Source organism: Plecotus auritus (genome assembly GCF_963455305.1).
Source record: "Plecotus auritus genome assembly, chromosome: 3".
NCBI classification, from domain to species: domain Eukaryota; kingdom Metazoa; phylum Chordata; class Mammalia; order Chiroptera; family Vespertilionidae; genus Plecotus; species Plecotus auritus.
The window spans coordinates 207,981,265-208,001,914 of NC_137772.1; the positions used below are offsets into that span (position 1 = coordinate 207,981,265).

General features: G+C 40.5%; 1 protein-coding gene across 1 annotated transcript; it reads left to right on the forward strand.

Moving 5' to 3' along the window:
• The first annotated feature begins 11,774 nt into the window (after nt 1-11,774).
• On the forward strand, nt 11,775-20,527 carry SNRPF (small nuclear ribonucleoprotein polypeptide F). The gene is made up of 4 exons (XM_080660814.1): nt 11,775-11,908; nt 13,739-13,864; nt 19,726-19,790; nt 20,400-20,527. Exons 1-4 carry the CDS (start codon nt 11,906-11,908, stop codon nt 20,464-20,466), a joined length of 261 nt encoding a protein of 86 aa, XP_080516940.1. The 5' UTR covers nt 11,775-11,905; the 3' UTR covers nt 20,467-20,527.
• Nucleotides 20,528-20,650: the final 123 nt, after the last annotated feature.

Sequence of the window (20,650 nt, forward strand, 5' to 3'; positions counted from 1 at the left end):
CCTTTCTTGATAAAAACTCTCAACAAGGTGGGAATAGAAGGATCATACCTCAACATCATAAAAGCTATATATGATAAACCCACAGCTAACATCATACTCAATGGGCAAAAACTAAAACCATTTCCCCTAAGAACAGGAACAAGACAGGGATGCCCACTCTCACCACTCCTGTTTGACATAGTACTGGAAGTATTAGCCACTGCAATTAGACAAGAAGAAGAAATAAAAGGCATCCAAATTGGAAAAGAAGAAGTAAAGCTGTCCTTATTTGCAGATGACATGATATTGTACATAAAAAACCCGAAAGACTCCATCAAAAAACTAACAGACTTAATAAATGAATTCGGCAATGTAGCAGGATACAAAATTAACACCAAGAAATCTATGGCATTTCTATACACCAACAATGAACTTACAGAAAGAGAGACTAAAAAAGCAATCCCATTTTCCATCGCACCAAAAAAATTAAGATACTTAGGAATAAACCTAACCAAGGAGGTAAAAGACCTATATGCGGAAAACTACAGGACACTGAAAAAAGAGATAGAGGAAGATGTAAACAGATGGAAGAACATACCATGTTCATGGATTGGTAGAATCAACATCATTAAAATGTCCATACTACCCAAAGCAATCTATAGATTCAATGCACTCCCCATTAAAATACCAACGGTGTATTTCACAGACCTAGAAAGAACTCTCCAAAAATTCATCTGGAATAAAAAAAGACCCCGAATAGCCACAGCAATCCTGAGAAAGAAGAATAAAGTAGGAGGGATCTCAATACCAGATTTCAAGCTGTATTACAAAGCCACTGTCCTCAAAACAGCCTGGTACTGGCACAAGAACAGACATATAGATCAATGGAACAGAATAGAGAATCCAGATATCGACCCAAACCAATATGCGCATTTAATATTTGACAAAGGAGGCATGAGCATACAATGGAGTCAAGACAGTCTCTTTAATAAATGGTGTTGGGAAAATTGGACAGATACATGCAAAAAAATGAAACTAGATCACCAACTTACACCATACACAAAAACAAACTCAAAATGGGTACAGGACTTAAATATAAGACGGGAAACCATAAAAATACTAGAGGAATCCACAGGCAGCAAAATCTCAGACATATGCCAAAAGAACTTTTTCAGTGATACTGCCCCTAGGGCAATGGAAGCCAAACAGAAAATAAACAAATGGGACTACATCAAAATAAAAAGCTTTTGCACAGCAAAAGAAACCATCAACAAAACAACAAGAAACCCCACTGTATGGGAGAACATATTTGCAAATGGTATCACTGATAAAGGTTTAATTTCCAACATCTACAGGCAGCTTATACAACTTAATAAAAGGAAGATAAATGATCCAATAAAAAAATGGGCAACGGACCTAAATAGAAGCTTTTCGAAAGAAGACAGAAGGAAGGCCAAGAGACACATGAAAACATGCTCAAAGTCACTAATCATCCGAGAGATGCAAATCAAAACAACAATGCGATACCATCTCACACCTGTCAGAATGGCTATCATCAACAAATCAACAAACGACAAGTGTTGGCGAGGATGCGGAGAAAAAGGAACCTCGTGCACTGCTGGTGGGAATGCAGACTGGTGCAGCCACTGTGGAGAACAGTATGGAGTTTCCTCAAAAAACTGAAAATGGAACTCCCATTTGACCCAGTAATCCCACTCCTAGGAATATATCCTAAGAAACCAGAAACACCAATCAGAAAGGATATATGCACCCCTATGTTCATAGCAGCACAATTTACAATAGCTAAGATTTGGAAACAGCCTAGGTGCCCATCAGCAGATGACTGGATCAGAAAACTATGGTACATCTACACAATGGAATACTATGCTGCCGTAAAAAAGAAGGAATTACTACCATTTGTAGGCACTTGGATGGAATTAGAGAACATTATGCTAAGTGAAATAAGCCAGTCAATGAAAGAAAAATACCACATGATCTCACTCATTTGTGGATAATAAAAAACATTATAAACTGATGAACAAAAAGATAGATACAGAGGCAGTAAAGCATCAAACAGACTGTCAAATTACAGCGGGAAGGTTAGGGAGAGGTGGGGGAAATAAGAGATCAACCGAAGGACTTATATGCATGCATATAAGAGTAACCAACGGATGCAAAACATTGGGGGGTGAGGGCATGTATGGGAGTGGGGTGGGGGAGGGCAATGGTAAGATATGTACACATATAATACCTTAATAAAAAAATTAAAAAAAAATAAAAATAAAGAGCCTAATGCATTCCAAATAGATCCACCGGACTCATGGGTCTCATTTGGAAAAAATGAATTCTGTTCATTTGCTACCTGAATATAGCTAGCAGGTTTATTTGTGCAAAGACTAACTGACAAGGTAGAGGAGGAAAGAGCAAGAGACTGAGAAAATACTAATGAATATATATTTCCATTGCAAAGAGATATAGAAAAAGCAGGTTGGAATGAGAAGTAAAGGCTATAATTATGGATTGGAGGTTTTCTTTAAGTGAAATTAACTGGCTTATAGTGGGTAGTGAATGCATGGAAACAGGTCTCATTAAGATCATGTTCTTACATGAGTTGTTAGAGTCAATAACTTGATAGGACAGCTGTTTTTAGGACTGGAGATATCCTGAAGACAAAAGTCTTTGAAAATATAATACAGGCTCAGTTCCTATAAATTTTCTGATAGATATTTTAGGCAAAGAATCCGATCTTTCAAAGGCTTTAAAAATCAAACAAAAAATGCCTAGTTAGTTCTAATGAAGTGTTTTTGAGTGATCCAAGGGAAAATATTATTATTATCCCCATTTTATAGATAAAGTATCTAAAATCAGAGAATTTAGGTAATTTCCCCAGGGCTACAAGCAAATAAGAGGCAGACTGAGATTTGAATCTAGGCTGACTGGCATAAAAGTCTGCAGTATTTAACTACTACAAGTGTATTTCCTTAGAACTTACAGGGGAAAAAATTCATGATGCAATACAGAAAATGGGTGTATGAACACATTGCATATATTACGTATTCTAAATTTCAATGACTTTAAAATTGGGATATTACCAAGAATTAATGGGGTCTACAATTATAATTGGTATATAAACTGATACATAAATGACATCTGTAATTCTTATTGACAAAATTAGTACAATGGTACATCTTTGAAACATAGTACAATAAATCTCATAGGCACTTATAGTTATTCCTTCTCATAGGAAGGTGTTTGTAAAATCAGAAATCCTTTCCTTTTTTTTGTGTGTGTTAATCCTCACCTGAGGCTTTTTTTCTTCTTCATTGATTTTTAGAGAGAGTGGAAGGGAGAGAGGGAGGGACGGGGAAAGAGAGAAACATTGATGTGAGAGAGACACATCAATTGGTTGCTTCCTGCACATACCCCAACCAGGGCCGGCGATTGAACCTGCAACACAGGTACTTACCCTTGACCAGGAATTGAATCCTTGACCTTTTGGTGTGCGGACTGATACTCTATCCTCTGAGCCACACTGGCCAGGGCAGAAATCATTTTTTCTTTTCTTTTTTAAAATATATATTTTTATTGGTTTCAAAGAGAGAGAGAGAGAAACATCAATGATGAGAAAGAATCACTGATTGGCTGCCTCCTGCACACCTCACATTGGGACTCGAGCCCGCAACCCGAACATGTGCCCTGGCCAAGAATCAAACCGTGACTTTCTAGTTCATAGGAGGACGCTCAACTACTGAGCCATGCTGGCTAGACCTTTTCTTTTTTAAGAAAAATGATGAAATAAATAAAAATTTCTGCAAATGGAACTTCTGTCATTTATTTAACCACCAAACATTTATTGAGTTTGGTGATCAAAATAGTAAGGAAATCCAACTCTGGAATCAGACAGACCTAGATCAAATTTTAGCCAAAACATATTTAAGCTATGTGACCTTGAATAAGATATATAATCTTTCCAACTTCAGTAAAATGGAGATAGTAATAGTATCTCATAGAATTATTGTGAGGATTAAATGTATATATATATATATATATATATATATATATATATATATATATTTAAATATATTTTATTGATTTTTTACAGAGAGGAAGGGAGAAGGATAGAGTTAGAAACATCAATGAGAGAGAAACATCAGCTGCCTCCTGCACACCTCCTACTAGGGATGTGCCCGCAACCAAGGTACATGCCCTTTACTGGAATGGAACCTGGGACCCTTCAGTCTGCAGGCTGACGCTCTATCCACTGAGCCAAACCTGGGACTCTTCAGTCTGCAGGCTGATGCTCTATCCACAGGGCTTAAATGTATATTTTATTTAAGGGATAGCACAAAGTTGGGCACACTGATAAATGTCATCTACTATTATCATTATCAATTTTTAAATCTATTAAACACCTCCATTGAGTCATAGTGTTCTAAGGTTTGGTAATGACGATCTTAGAACAATTAAATAAGGAAAACATTTTCCTTTCATAAGCTTATAAACTAGTAGAGAATGACACAATTATTACATTTACTATGTGGTCAGCACCAGGCTTAGAGTTTAAGATGAGTTAAGATGCCTTGCCTGCCTTTGAGTGATTTATAGTGTAGTAAACTAGTTACCTAAGAGTTAAAATGTAATTGTACAAAGTTTCTGTGAAAGTAGTTAATGTCCTTTCCGAGATAATTAAAGCATTTCTATTTGTGGTCTAGTAAAAGATTCAAAGTAAGTAATCCAAAAATATCTGTTGAAGCAAATTGGGCTGCATAGCTCTTTTTCCTAATTTGCTGTGAGTTGGAAAACCACAGGAGCCTTTTCCCAGACATTTTTAAAAAATAGTTTCCTTTAATAATTCTACTATAGAATCACAGGAAATGTTGAAACATCAAGTATATACCATCCACCTTCCAATTACACGTTCAGATGTTCCACTCATTGCCAAATACATTATCCTCACATACGTATTACCTAAGTTGTCCATTATCACTATTCTGTACAGTATCTTTCATTATCAACTATATGCTAAGTTACCAAAGTAAGTTCCATTTACCACATAAGGTGAGTTAGGCCCCAAAGATTAATTCTTAGTGATCTTTTACCCAACTCTAACAATCTTTACGTAAGAACAAGAGGAAGTGCGGTGGTTTAGTGGTTCAGTTTCTTCATGTCAGGTGAGAACTGGAGGAATCATGGTGGTTTTCATGGTTCTTACCTTACAGCAAAAAGTGGCTGAGCCAGTGCAGGTTTCCTGGCTCCAACCTAAGCCATGATCTACCTATGTAATGTTCCTGGCCTTGGTTTCCTTATTTGGAAATAAAAAAATATATTTTTCTTTAAGTATTTTTTGTGAATATATAGACATTTGGAGAAAACAGAAAAATATAAAAATAAACTATTTCTGAATATTTGGAAAAAATAGAATAAAAATAACCCATAAGCCCTAACTGGTTTGGCTCAGTGGATAGAGCGTCAGCATGCAGACTGAGGGGTCCCAGATTCGATTCCGGTCAAGGGCATGTACCTTGGTTGCGGGCACATCCCCAGTGGGGGTCGTGCAGGAAGCAGCTGATTGATGTTTCTCTCTCATCGATGTTTCTAACTCTCTGTCCCTCTCTCTTCCTCTCTGTAAAAAATAAAATATATTAAAAAATAAAATAACCCATAATCTTATCACCAGAGAAAGCTATTGTTAACATTTTAACATATTTATCTCCAGAAAAAAAAAATAGAAAGACAGGAGAGCATATATATATATATATATATATATATATATATATACACACAAATTAGGAATGTGATATAACCAGATGTATAGAGGAAATCAATAAATAGGAGAATACTTATTATTACTTTATGAAAATAATTAAAACAAGATATGAATATTGGGTCTGGACCCCAGCAAGAAAAATCTCACACTATAGAAGGGAAGTTATTTAACAATCAGTAACCCAGCACCTACTCTGTGCTAGGCACTGTTCTGTGTGCAGGGGATGCAAAAATGAAAAAGCACACTGTGTTCAAGAAGCTTCCAGTTGACTCAAGACACACGAATAATTATACAGACTGTTCTGTAACTTGTTAATTGCTATACCAGAGATAGGAAAAAAGTGTTGTGAGAACCTGAGGAAAGAGTGGTGCCATGGGAGTCTGTGAAGGGCTCATACTGAATGTATTATTTGGACTGGCAGAGAAGGAAGAGAAAGGCATTCCATGCAGAGGGAACAGCATGTGCAAAGGCAATATGCTATGCATGATCTACATGTTGACTTCATTAAATACTCTCTAAAAACAATGCAAATAGATAGTATGCCGCTTTTGACAGAAGGCAATAGTTCTTAGTATCATCCTTTCCTTCTTCCATCATGACAAAAACTGATGATAGTTAACATTAAAATGGTAGGAGTAGCCAAAACCGGTTTGGCTCAGTGGATAGAGCGTCGGCCTGCGGACTCAAGGGTCCCGGGTTCGATTCTGGTCAAGGGCATGTACATTGGTTGCAGGCACATCCCTGGTGGGAGGTGTGCAGGAGGCAGCTGATCGATGTTTCTCTCTCATTGATGTTTCTAGCTCTCTATCCCTCTCCCTTCCTCTCTGTAAAATATCAATAAAATATATTTTAAAAAAAATAAAAATAAAATGGTAGGAGTATCTGGCAGGAATCTACCAAGATTGCTTCTTCCTTAATCAGTTGTCAGAGATTCTGCAATGCCATTTGTCTTCTAAGCAAGTTATTATGAAGACTATCAGTAAATAAGCCAGGCAGAGAAAGATAAATATCACATGATCTCGCTTATTTATGGAATATAATGAACAACATAAACTGATGAACAAAAATAGATCCAGAGACAGAGAAACATCGATCAGACCATTAAACCTCAGAGGGAAGGTAGGGGAGGGTGGGGGTAAGGGAGAGAGATCAAGCAAAGGACTTGTATGCATGCATATAAGCCTAACCAATGGACACAGACAACAGGGGGTGAGGGCATAAGGGGGGCTATAGAAAGGGTAATGGGGGAATAAGGACACATATGTAACACCGTAATCAATAAAGAAATTTTTAAAAAAGACTATCAGTAAAGATGAGGATAAGCAATATATTCACCAGTCAGCAGGAGGCTGAGAACCTGTTCATTCAGAATCAGCAGGGAGGAGGGTCATAAGAAAAGGTCTATTTAAGCAAGCCTATGAAGGACTACTATTCAAAAGAGGAGGTAGTGCCAGGCCTGTGTGGTTCAGCAGTTGACCCAGCTCAACAGGTTAAGACATATGCTTGGGTTGCAGGCTCAATCCCCAGTAGGGGGTCATACAGGAGGATGTTTCTCTATCATTGGTGTTTTTATCACTCTCCCTTCCTCTCTCTAAAACTCAATAAAAACATCCTATCTAATAAAGAGGGAATATGCTAATTGACCCTCATGCTGTCGCAAAGATGGCAGCGCCCACAGTCAATAAGGAGGGAATATGCTAAATGACTGACCCACCCTCAAAGATGGAAGCGCCCACAGCCAATAAGGAGGGAATATGCTAATTGACTGTCCCGCCCTCAAAGATGGCGGCACCCAGTCAATAAGGAGGGAATATGCTAATATGCACCTGCCTCCAGAGTCCCCCAGTCCTCTCAGCCCCCCAGCTGCCCAGGACTGCCCGAGGCTCAGGTAACCAGGGCCAGCTGCGACTTGCGCTACCAGCAGTGGCAGCAGCAGAGGTGTGGTGGGGGCGTCGCCTTCCCCTGATCGTCGGGTCACCTCCCGCCTCTGAGGGCTCCCAGACTCTGAGAGGGGTAAGGCCAGGCTGAGGGACCCCCCCACACACATACCAACAGTGCATGAACTTTCATGCATCAGGCCTCTAGTATTTAAATAAAAATAAAAGAGGTGGTAGGTTTGTATGAAGCTAAGTCTTCCTCTAAACTCCCAGGAGCTGTTTATGTGTCCTCTGCTTATAAACAGAGAATGAAATAGAGCAGGGGTCCTCAAACTTTTTAAACAGGGGGCCACTTCACTGTCCCTCAGACCGTTGGAGGGCTGGACTATAGTTTAAAAAAAAAAACTATAAACAAATTCCTATGTGCACTGCGGGCTCGGGATGAGTCGGCTGCTAAGCAGGACAGGCAGCGGCACCCGGCGGGCCGGATAAATGTCGTCGGCAGGCCGCATGTGGCCCGCGGGCCGTAGTTTGAGGACGCCTGAAATAGAGCATAGCAAACATTCCCACTCACCAAAGCCTGATTCAGAGACTGACAGATGAATCTGATACTATACAGAAGTTCATGTGTATGGGTAATTAAGTTGACAGTCACATCTCTCAAAATAATTCACACTCAGTCTGCAGTATAGGAATTTCACTATCTTACTGAGGCTATGAACTATGTGTGGAATTAAGATGTTTTGTTTGTTTTCCCTGAGGTTCTTACAGTTTGGATTGGAAGAGCTAAAGGAGCAAAGTTTGGAGAAAGAATGGTCCTGACTTAAAGGTATATTCCTTGTGGGACTGTGAGCAAGTTACTGAGCAACTGTAGCTAATAATACCTACTTCACAACATTGCTGTAAGGATTAAATGAGATAATTTATGTAAAGCACTAGCACATAAGTGCTCAATAAATGGCAGCCATTACAGTGCTACTGCTGCTGTTAGCTTTCTTCTTCTTCTTCTTCTTCTTCTTCTTCTTATTATTATTATTATTTTATTATATAGTTCCAAGAACAGTCTAGACATTTCTTCAAACAGAATATGCACATATAGGGAGAAGAAAAATTTTTATTGAGTCCAAATAATTATTAATAAATGAATTATAGTATGAATGAAAGTATTTCTGCTGATAAATTATCTTTTCAGTCATAATATAATCTAACCTGTTATCTATAATCAGACAGAAACAGAACCAGTTTTAGTTTTCCTTAATTTAACATATTTTTAATTGCTCTTCTGTACTCTGAGAATCAAGATACAAGTGTTAACATCACTGCAAAATCTCACTTTATACTGTATGCTTTTAAAATAATTATATTTTACTGCCTAGTATTCTCAACATACATGGAAAACTGAAAGGTTTAATCTACAAGAAACTTACTGTTGCCCAAACTGAAAAGTAATTAATATGTATTATTAATAATTGATAATAAATTATAACTAATCTATAATTGAAAGCATAATTACAATGGAAGTGATATTCTTTATTTTAATCTTAACTTTTTCCAGTTATTAATTTAAAATATCAGAGAATCTATAATAATAAAAGCATAATATGCTAATTAGACCAGACATCCTTCCGGACATCCTTCCGGATGAAGCCACAGTGGCGGGGGCTAAGGCAGAGGAGGGAGAGGCCCCCAGCCGTGGTGGCAGTGGGGGCCGAGTCCCTTGCACAAATTTCATGCATCGGGCCTCTAGTAATAGTATTTTGAAGCTAGAAAGGCCCTTAAAATAATCTGTTTCAATCCCTTAATTTGACTAGTGCAAAACTAAGGCCTGGAGAGGTCCAGGGACTTGACCAAATATATGTGCCAAGTGTAATGTTTAAAATGTTTTGTTTTCAGAATTCCAGCAGCTACAATTAGCATAGCCTGATAATTGCTAGAACTTAGTGTGAATAAACCTGTGACTTTTGGCCATTCCATGATGTCCTCTCCTCAACAACCACTCAGCTCTGGCATCTTTTATGGAGTCAACCCATCTCATATTTGGTCTTCTTCTTTTCCTGCTGCCTTCTATTTTTTCCAGCATTATTGTCTTTTCTGAAGAACCCTGCCTTTCACTATGTGCCTGAAGTAGGACATCTTCAGTTTTGTTATTTTTTGCCTCCAGTAATGTTTCAGATTTAATTTGCTTTAGGATCCACATGAGATTAATATTTAACAGGAGAAAAACCAACTTCAAACATAACCATTTTAACACAGATTACAGTAATGTTTTGTTTCCCTTCACTGAAATAACAACTAAAAAATAAGTCTTCTAAAGTATATCTAAAAAATAAGTCTTCTACAAGTACCATGTGATTTCACTTATATGTGAAATCTAATGAACAAAATTAACAAAACAGAAACAGACTCATAGATACAGAGAACAGCTGACAGCTGTTGGAGAGAGGGATTGGAGGACTGGGTATAAAAGGTAAAGGGATTAAGCAAACAAACAATCACCCAAAAAACCCCTTATAGACACAAACAACAGTATGGTGATTACCAGAGCAAAAGGGGTGGGGGAGGTAGAAGGGAGTAAAGGGGGGATAAATGGTGACATAAGGAGACTTGACTTGGGGTGGTGAATACACAGATGATGTATTATAGAACTGTACAATTGAAACCTATATAATTTTATTAACCAAAGTCACCCCAATAAATTCAATGAAAAAATTAAAAAAATAAGTTCTAAATAAGACTTCTAAAGTATATATTGAGCTTTTGAAAGTTAGCTTCATAAAGTAGAAAAAGTAAAGTGTTCAGGTTGAAACCCAGCTTGGCCCTGCACAAGTTACCTGCTCAGCTTGTTTCTCACTCCGGAAACGGGGCTGTAACTACTAAATGGGTCTGTGTAGTAGGATTCCCGTTATAACAGCTGTGAAGGAGCCTGGCACGTGGGAGGGGCGCCAAGGCTGTACAAAAGCTAAATATCCACTTAAATGATTCTGGAACTAAGGAAACAACCCACTGAACTTTGGGGTAAATAATTCCAATTCGTTGGCATAAACTATACCAAAAATTGCTGTATTTTGTCAGCATTCTCCAACATTTGCAGGGACATTGAAATTATAGTTACCACCTACAGAGCCCTTACTGGCCAACCACAGGCCTAACCGCTCCTCGTTAATTATTAAATCCCCAGGAGCTGTGGCTAGTTTACCAAGCCACGCACAGCGGAGGACACAAAGCCTTAGGAAGTTAAGAAACTGCCCTCACGATCCTCACGCGATGGACCGAGGTTCTGAGTTCAGGCTGCCTCCACCAGGCCTCAGCACACAACATTCAAACCTAAAGCCCAAATTCATCTCCTGAGCGCTGCAAGAACAAAACCAAAAAACAGTACTACTAAAAGTGTGTATTCTCCAAGAACTGCGTTAGGCATTTCAGATCTGAGCGAGATGAAAGTCTGAACTGAGGAAAAACAAGTGAAATTCTGACCAAAAACACCATTACGCTCTCAAGGATAGTCAGGCATAGTGTAAAGATCCCCCACGTCCTTAATTTATAAATACTCTACACGAAAAAAGGCCGCATCAGGTCTCTGCTGGCGATGCAAAAGAAACAGATGGACAGGGAGCCCACCGCACCATATTCTAGGCTCGATAAGACCTCATCTGAAATATATTCTGTACTTGACTTTCCTGGGTGCGTTTCACCTCCCTTGGTCTTGCTTCTCCCACATTTTTTTAAGTGGGTCGAAATGAGCATTACAGAATGGTGAACAGTCAGGTAGAAGGGGACGATGGCAGAGGAGCTCCCAAATCACAGAACCTGAGGGAAAGCGAGGAAGAAACTCGAGAGCCCCGAACTCGTTCTTCGGGCGTAAAAGGACAAAGGAAACCTCCGTCAGCCAAGTTGGCGAGAAGTTTCGTGCGCACCTCTAGGGTGCACGGCGCCTCGAGGCTGGTGAGCGGACCAGAAACCCCGCCGGCCTCACTATCGTCGCAGTCTCGCATGGGGCCCTCGCGAGTCGAGGGGCGGAGGCATCCCAAAGGCTGGCGCGGAAGGATCCAATGCGCGCAGCATCACTGGTTGCTAGGATACACTGCTCACCATCTCCTCCAATCAGCACATATCTCTCTGCGTCCAATCATAGGAGCGGAAGAGCAGTAGTCGGAGGTAAAAGGTCACGCTGCTTTTGGGCGGCCATTTCTCGCGGTCCGAGCTGGGGTAGGCGCTCCAGGCACAGGGACGGACAAGAGCTGGGTCGGCGGCGAGTAGCCTGCAGCATTTGCTCGTTGTCGCGATGGTAAGGAGGAAGAGAAGGGATGGAGTCTCCAGAGAGAGAGAGAGAGAGCGCGGGTGCTCAGCGTCGCTGGGCCTGGTGGTTGGTTCGCGCCTTTCCCATTCATCCGCGTGAGGCGCTGCGCAGGCGGTCGGCAGCCCTTTCTTGGCTGCTCCTGGGTCCGTGGCGCGCGCCCCTTCCGCCGCCCTCCGCCGCCCAGGAGTGCCCCTGCTCCTTTCCTCTCGCTTAGTTTTGAATCTGAGCCTGAGATATCCTTACTGGCTGGGGCCGCAGGGTCAGGGTAAGGACGAAGAGGTTTCTCACGGCCCACTTTGAAATGAAAGTCCGCTTCCATTCCATGATGGGACTCGCAGCCCCGCAGCGCTCTGAACACAGAGCCCAGGCTTTGGAGCATTCATTTGTTCATTTAACAAATATTACTGAGTGCATGCTACCTGCCAGATACTGTACTAGGCGGTAGGACTCTGAGGTGAAAAGTACTGATGCCGACCTTGGTCTGGGTTAATTTCTGTCGGGAGTGGGAGACAGACATTAATCAAATAACAACAGAAATATATAATTACAAATAATCAAAGATAAGAAGGAAGCAAACGGGTTGCTGTGAGGGGGCGCGATGGTACCCTAGAAGAGTGGCCAGGGATAGCATCCCTGGAAGGGGAGGGATTTAACCTGAAACCTAAATGATAGGAAATTCAGCCCCTTAAAGAGCTGGAGGGAGAGTGTACCAAGCTCAGGAAACATGAGCATTGATTGCCCTTGAGGCCCGAAATAAGGCTCGACCACTTGGAGGAATTAACAGAAACCACAGTTTCTTGCATGAATAGTGGTTATGAGTTAGCGTCAGGCAAGACCTCTCAGCCACATTAGAAGGTCTGGATTCTACTCCAACTGCAATGGGCAGCCATTGAAGCATTTTAAGCAGAAATATATGATAAAAAAAAAAATAACAGTTGCTGTGTGGATAATAAGTTGGAGAAAGACAAGAGTGAAAACTGGAGACTCATTGGGAAGTTTTTGCAGCAGTCCCCTTGTCTTTAGATAACTGAATATTCTTTTTTTAAAAGGGGTTTAGTAGCTAAGCTTCTTGGTTCTTTGGGCTGATGGGTGAGCAGATGAAAGAAAAGTGTGTGATTACTAGGGATACCACTGCTTTGCTGAATAAACAAACATTAAGTGATAGCTCACATGTAAGAGGCACTGAAGTCAAGTAAGACCCAGTCCTAGTTTCTAGAATTCAAGCAAAAGACTGTCAGGTGCCCCTGCTTCGTTCTGTAGTCGCATATTGGGAGGCTGACAGCACTGAATTCTTTGTTGCTTCATTCTTTCCTCCTGTTACATAGGTAGTCTCCTCTGCCTAGAACAGCTGTTTTCCCCCTGGGAATTTATCTCATCCTTTAAAATGGAAGCATTGCTTATTTCAGGCAACCTTTCCTTTTAACACTGGATTGGGTTGGTGCCCTTGTACATAGCATATCTCCTCTTACAACCTTGCAATAGTTTATTTGTATGTGTTTTGCCCTTCCTCCTCCCACTGTGAGCTTCTTGAGGACAGGGACTGTCACCTGCATTTTTTTTTTAACTGTCTTTGTTTCTCTGTAACCTGGAACAGTGAGTGATGTTTAATAGCTATTCAGTGTTTCCTAAGGAAATAATGAATATTTGTATACATTTTGATGGTTGAAGAGGAAATTGGCTACCTGGGTATTTAAATATTTTTGATGCTCTTTAACAAATAAAAGTGATACCATAAAAATTGGTGATTTGGTAACAGAGTAGGTGGTGGGCACTGAGCTCTGGAAAATAAATTGAGTTCTTTTTTTGTTCTTTGTGCAGAGTTTGCCCCTCAATCCCAAACCTTTCCTCAATGGATTAACAGGAAAGCCAGTAATGGTGAAACTTAAGTGGGGAATGGAGTACAAAGGCTACCTGGTATCTGTAGATGGCTATATGAACATGCAGGTAAGCTAAAGAATTATAAAAATCATTAAATTGCATTTCTTTTTCTTCACCTTACTCCTCTAAGGTTTAGTGTGACTTATGAGAATGCAGTTAATTAAATGGATAAAGCAAAAATTCAGGGGAAAAAGCCATGATCAGGGAGGATGTGATGAGCTGCGTATGAGACATGTTAAACCAAAATACAGCCACAGATTTGACCCCTAGTTGTTAAAAGTAAGAAGAGCTCGGACATTTGATTCCTATTACCAGAAGGGGAAAATACAAATTTGCGGAAAAAGAAAACCCTCTCTCAGCACTTGACTCTGAAAAAACTTTTTCAAGTAAAATTCTTACTTTTTAAAAATATATTTTTTTTATTGATTTCAGAGAGGAAGGGAGTGGGAGATGGAAATATCAATGATGAGAGAGAATCATTGATTGGCTGTCTCCTTAATGTCCCCTACTGGGGATCAAGCCCACAACCCTGGCATGTGCCCTTGACTAATCGAACTGGGACCCTTCAGTCCACAGGCTGATGCTCTATCCACTGAGCTAAACCAGTTAGGGCAAATTCTGAATGCTGAAAGCACAACATCAGAGTAATTCCATAAAAGGATTTCTTGAGGGAAAAGACATCAGCCAAATGAATTGATCAATTGACTGCATGTCTTTTACACTAGCTTCTGTGAATATTTCTGTGAACTTTTTAAAAATTGTGATAACAAAATGTGCCACTTTCACCATTTTCAAGTGTATAACTCAATCCCAAAGTGAAATTCCATACCCATTAAAAAATACAGTAATTCCCCATTTCTGCTGTCTCCAGTCCCTTGGTAAATACTATTCTTTCTGTCTCTATTAAAGTTACCTCATATAAATGGAATCCTACAATATTTGTCCTTTTGGCTTATAGCATAATATTTTCAAAGCTCATTCATGGTGTAGCATATTTCAGAATTTCTTTTTATGGAAGTATACTCTGCATTTTAATTCATTCTTCTATTGGACATTTGGATTATTTCCCCATTATGACTAGTGTGACTAATGCAGTGAACATGGCTATACAAATAATCTGCTCGAGTCTCTGTTTTTAGTTATATATCAGAAATGTAATTGCTGGATCATAGAGTAATTCTTTGTTTAATTTCTTAAGGAACAGCCATACTATTTTCTACCTGAACAGATGATGCTCATGTCCCCATAATTTAAGAAGAAAGTCACTTTTTATTTATTTTTATTTTTATTGTTTTTAATATATTTTATTGATTTTTTACAGAGAGGAAGAAAGAGGGATAGATAGTCAGAAACATCGATGAGAGAGAAACATCGATCAGCTGCCTCCTGCACACCTCCTACTGGGGATGTGCCCGCAACCAAGTTACATGCCCTTGACCGGAATCGAACCCGGGACCTTTCAGTCCGCAGGCTGACGCTCTATCCACTGAGCCAAACCGGTTTTGGCACATGTCCCCATAATTTATATAGAACATGGTTTGGCCTGGAAAATTCCCTAAGCAGTAATCATTTACCAAGGCCATAAAAAATCTGAAGAGCATATCTCTTGTGCTGAAAATGTTCCACACTTAATGGTGATGGTTATACATACAACTTTATGAATATAGGTAAAACCACTGACTTGTATACTTTAAGAGTGAATTTGATGTTATGGGAATTACCTATATATATAAAAGCCTAATATGCTAATTGTCCCAACTGTTCCACCGTTTGACCAGTCGCTATGACACACACTGACCACTGGGGGCAGATGCTCCGATGGGTAGGTTAGCTTGCTGCTGGGGTCCAGCCAATCTGGGACTGGGCAAGATGGGCCGGACACACACCCCTCCTGTGATCCCTCCCTGGCCCTGGCCTGGCCTCCGCCCTCTTGCAATCCAGGACCCCTCAGGGGATGTCAGAGAGCCAGTTTTGGCCCATTCCCCACAGGCCAGGCTGAGGGACCCCACCGGTGCATGAATCCATATCTCAATAAAAGAAAGGAATAAAGAATACCTGCCAAATATTTGGTTTTAAAAGTAATGTAACTTTCTTCAACAATAAAGAATAATTTTTTTAAAGTAATATAACTTCCTAGTGAACTTGCCAGTTTTGAAGTAACGTAACTATATTGATGGAGCCTTTGAGTTTGTCCTCTTAGCACATATTTATTGAGTGCCCATTATATGGATTGTGATTTTTAAAAATTAAAAGTAAAGTTTATTACCTGTATGTAGAAGAAAGCTAAACATTTTGATTTAAAATTAGAGTAATATAGTTCCCTAACTATAAAGGTTACTTTTTAAAAACTTTTAAATGTTTAACATTTAACAGTTGAAACATGAAGGCTATATCAAACTTCAAGTCTCTACAAATCCCTGTATAAAATGTTTTATCACATAGTAGGTATGTAATCCACAAGCCAGAATAGTAAAGAAAATGTTGAATTTAAATATTTATGAATATCAAATCCCAGTTCCTAAGGAGTTTTGGATCAAAATATAGTTGATATAATACTTAGTTTTAGGCATATAACATAGTGATTTTATATATATCTACCTAGGGTGTCCCAAAAAACATGTAATACACACCTTAACAGCTGATAGCTCAATTGATGTGTTTTTTTTTCCACCAGACTAAGCTTTGAACAAAGGAAATTCATCCTAAAATGGTACTGGAAGTTTGAAAATGTAGTTGAAGTACAAACACCGCCTTTATAATTCTTCAAAGTGTCTCCCAAAAATGTATACACACTTTAACAGCTGATAACTCACTTAATTTTCACTCCTTTTCAAATTTAACTGATTTGAAATAATGAGCGAAGCCAAATTACGCTTTTTTTTTTTTTTTTAAATATATTTTTATTGATTTCAGAGAGAAAGGAAGAGGGAGAGAGAGATAGAAACATCCATGATGAGTGAGAATCATGGATTGGCTGCCTCCTGCAAGTCCCCCACTGGGGATCAAGCCCACAACCTGGGCATGTGCCCTTGACTGGAATCAAACCTGGGACCTTTCAGTTCACAGGCCTATGCTCTATCCACTGAGCCAAACCGGCTAGGGCCCAAATTAAGCTTTGAACAAAGAAAATTTATCCACTAGACTTTTTTATGGGGATACATAAAAGATAAAGTTTATGATACTAAACTGGCAACAGTCGGCGAATTGAGGGTGCACAAATACCCAACAAAATGATTCTTGGTGTTTGCTATTCCATTCCTTCGCATTATAAGTGTGTATACATTTTTTAGGACACCATCCTATCTAATAAAAGAGTAATATGCAAATTAACCATCACTGCTACACCCACAAAGCCACGCCCACTAGCCAATCAGGAGTGAGTATGCAAATTAACCCAACCAAGATGGCTGCGGTCACAGAGAGAGCAGGAGGGAGGCTTGGGTTTCCCCGGCGATGGAGGAAGCCAAGCTTTCCGCACACCCTGGCTAGCCTAGGCCTCCACTTAAGGCTACAAAGTTTCAATTATAGAAGTTAAATAAATCCCAACAGAAATGGCTGCTGCCACGGAGCAAGCAGAAGGCTTGGCTCCGCTCCAGGCTACAAAGTTTCAATTGTAGAAGATAAATAAATCCCAGATACCAGGGCCTCCGCTTGCGTCGCCGGGGGGAGTGGCCAGCCTGCAAACCACCACAGGCCCCTTGCTCAGGCCGCCCCACGCCCCAAGGGAACCCCCACCCTGATCCGGGACACCCTTTAGGGCAAACCAGCTGGCCCCCACCCGTGCACCAGGCCTCTATCCTATCTATCAAAAGAGTAATATGCAGATTGACCATCACTCCAACACACAAGATGGCTGCCCCCATGTGCACACAAGATGGCCACCACAAGATGGCCAGCAGGGGAGGGCAGTTGGGAGGGACCAGGCCTGCAAGGGAGGGCAGTTGGGCCAATCAAGCCTGTAAGGGAGGGCAGTTAGGGGTGACCAGGCCGGCAGAGGAGGGAATTTGGGGGGCAAACAGGCTGGCAGGGGAGTGGTTAGGGCAGGGGTGGGCAAACTTTGACTCGAGGGCCACAATGGGTTCTTAAACTGGACCGGAGGGCTGGGACAAAAGCATGGATGGAGTGTTTGTGTGAACTAATATAAATTCACAGTAAAGGAGCGGAGGGGAGAGCAAGAGAACCGGATAGAACAGCCGGATCCGGCCCGCGGGCCATAGTTTGCCCAAGGCTGGGTTAGGGGGTGATCAGGCTGGCAGGCAGAAGCAGTTAGGGGTAATCAGGAAGGCAGGCAGGCAAGCAGTTGGGAGTCAGCAGTCCTGGATTGTGAGAGGGATGTCTGACTGCCTGTTTAGGCCCGATCCCACCGGGACATCCCTTGAGGGGTCCCAGATTGGAGAGGGTGCAGGCTGGGCTGAGGGACACCCCCCTCCTCCCATGCACGAATTTCATGCACTGGGCCCCGGTGCATGAAATTCGTGCATGGGGTGGGGAGGCGGGTGTCCCTCAGCCCGGCCTGCACCCTCTTCCAATCTGGGACCCCTCAAGGGATGTCCGAGTGCCCGTTTAGGCCCAATCCCACCGGGGGAGGGGGTGTGTGTGTGTGTGTGTGTGTGTGTGTGTGTGTGTGTGTGTCCCTCAGCCCAGCCTGCACCCTCTCCAATCTGGAACCCCTCGAGGGATGTCCGACTGTCTCTCAGGCAGTCGGACATCCATGTCACAATCCAGGACTGCTGGCTCCCAACAGCTCGCCTGCCTGCCTGCCTGCCTGCCTGATGCCCCTAACTGCTTCTGCCTGCCAGCCTGATCAATGCCTAACTGCTCCCCTGCCAGCCCGATTGCCCCTAACTGCCTTCCCCTGCAGGCCTGGTTGCCACAAACTGCCCTCCCCTGCTCGCCTGGTAACCCCTAACTGCCCTCCCTTGCCAGCCTGGTCACTCCTAACTGCCCTCCCCTGCAGTCCTGGTCACCCCTAACTGCCCTCCCCTGCAGGCCTGGTACCCCCTAACTGCCCTCCCCTACTGGTCTGGTTGCCCCCAACTTCCCTCCCCTGCTGGCCTGGTCCCCCCCAACTGTCCTCCCCTGCTGGCCTGGTTCCCCCCTAACTGCCCTCCCCTGCAGGCCTAATCACCCACAAGTGCTCTCCCTTGCCGGCCATCTTGTGGCAGCCATCTTGTGTCCACATGGGGGCGGCCATCTTGTGTGTTGGAGTGATGGTCAGTTTGCATATTACCTCTTTATTATATAGGATATGTATGTATATACGCCTTACAGAGTGATCATGATGAATCTAGTAAACATCTGTCAGTGTACAAAGTTATTGTGATATTACTGACTATTCCCTGTGCTATAGATTATATCCTAGTGATTTCTTTACTTTATAACTGGAAGCTTGTAAGGTTACTCTATTGGTTAACCTCCTTTTAAGAACATGTTTTCCTGTTTATTAGCATGTAATTTTAAAAAATTCTTCAAGTCTCTGGTTTGGTTGATGACTAATATGAAAGTATTTTAGCCATAACTTTTGTACATTGGATCCCTCAATATGATACTACACTATAAAGGTATTATTCCAAGAGAAGTTAATTTCTGCTTTGGAAAACTTTAGTCAACTTATTCATAATTTGGGAGATTTCCTTCCTCGACATGTTATTCTAATGTCTACTAGAAAGAAATATTGCACAACAGCGAGATTTTAAAAAAACTATGTTGAAACAATTTTTACTATATATTCTACATACTTTAATGTTAACTTTACCAAATATTTATATGAAACCATAAGTACTACAGTAGTAATAGAAAACTAATATTAATTATAGATAAATATGAGTTGATATAAAAAGGTCTCAGTTAACAAGTTCTCTCACCAGTATTAGGTGTGTCTTAACTATTTTCCTTCTGTACTATTAATATATCTTCTTTTTTTTAAGCTTGCTAACACAGAAGAATACATAGATGGAGCCTTGTCTGGACACCTGGGTGAAGTTTTAATAAGGTAACAAAACAGTAGTAGTATATGTAAGGAATTACTGGTGAACATTAGAAATAACCCGTTTAAAAAAACTAATTTAGTGCCTCGGTTTCAGAATTACTTTTTAAAATCGCTATTAATTTACCATATTATTCTATAACTAGACTTCAAGAGTATGAAATTGTTAAACTCATCAAAAATTTAAGTATTTTGGAGCTATTCATCCTTAAGATTTTTCTAGTATTGATATTAAACTTTCTATTTTTAGCTGTAACCTTTTTTAGTGGTTTTAATTAAAAAGAGCTTGGTTTTTTTAATTTTATTTGGGTCTGGCTGCTGCTAGGATTTTTAGTTATACTCATTTTCTAGAACTAACTTTATACCTTCAAATTCTAGTCATTCCCTTTGGAAGATCATAAAGATACCATTTTATAACAATCACATGGTGAGAAAATAAGTGCCATGTGCTTTGTAAAAAATCAGTGGTAAAACTTTAAAAAGAGAAAGGAAAATAGGCTACATTATAAATTTAGCATTCAGCATTTTTGTAATGAAAAAAATCTGGTAATTGTAAATCAGATATTACATGGTTTCCAGTTGGAACAACAAAATGTACTGTTTTTCTATTTACAGGTGTAATAATGTCCTCTATATCAGGGGTGTTGAAGAAGAGGAAGAAGATGGAGAAATGAGAGAATAGCATCTTTTGTGGGAAAATTTTTTTATATATATTTCTAGACAATAAAAATTGGTTTTTTCAACTTGACTTGTGAACTATTCATATTCAGACATTTACATGCAGAACTCAATGTTGAAAAAACTGAAAAATTATATACAGAAGAAAGGCTTTAAAATCTATCCAGTTTCATTCAAGTTGGTTTTCT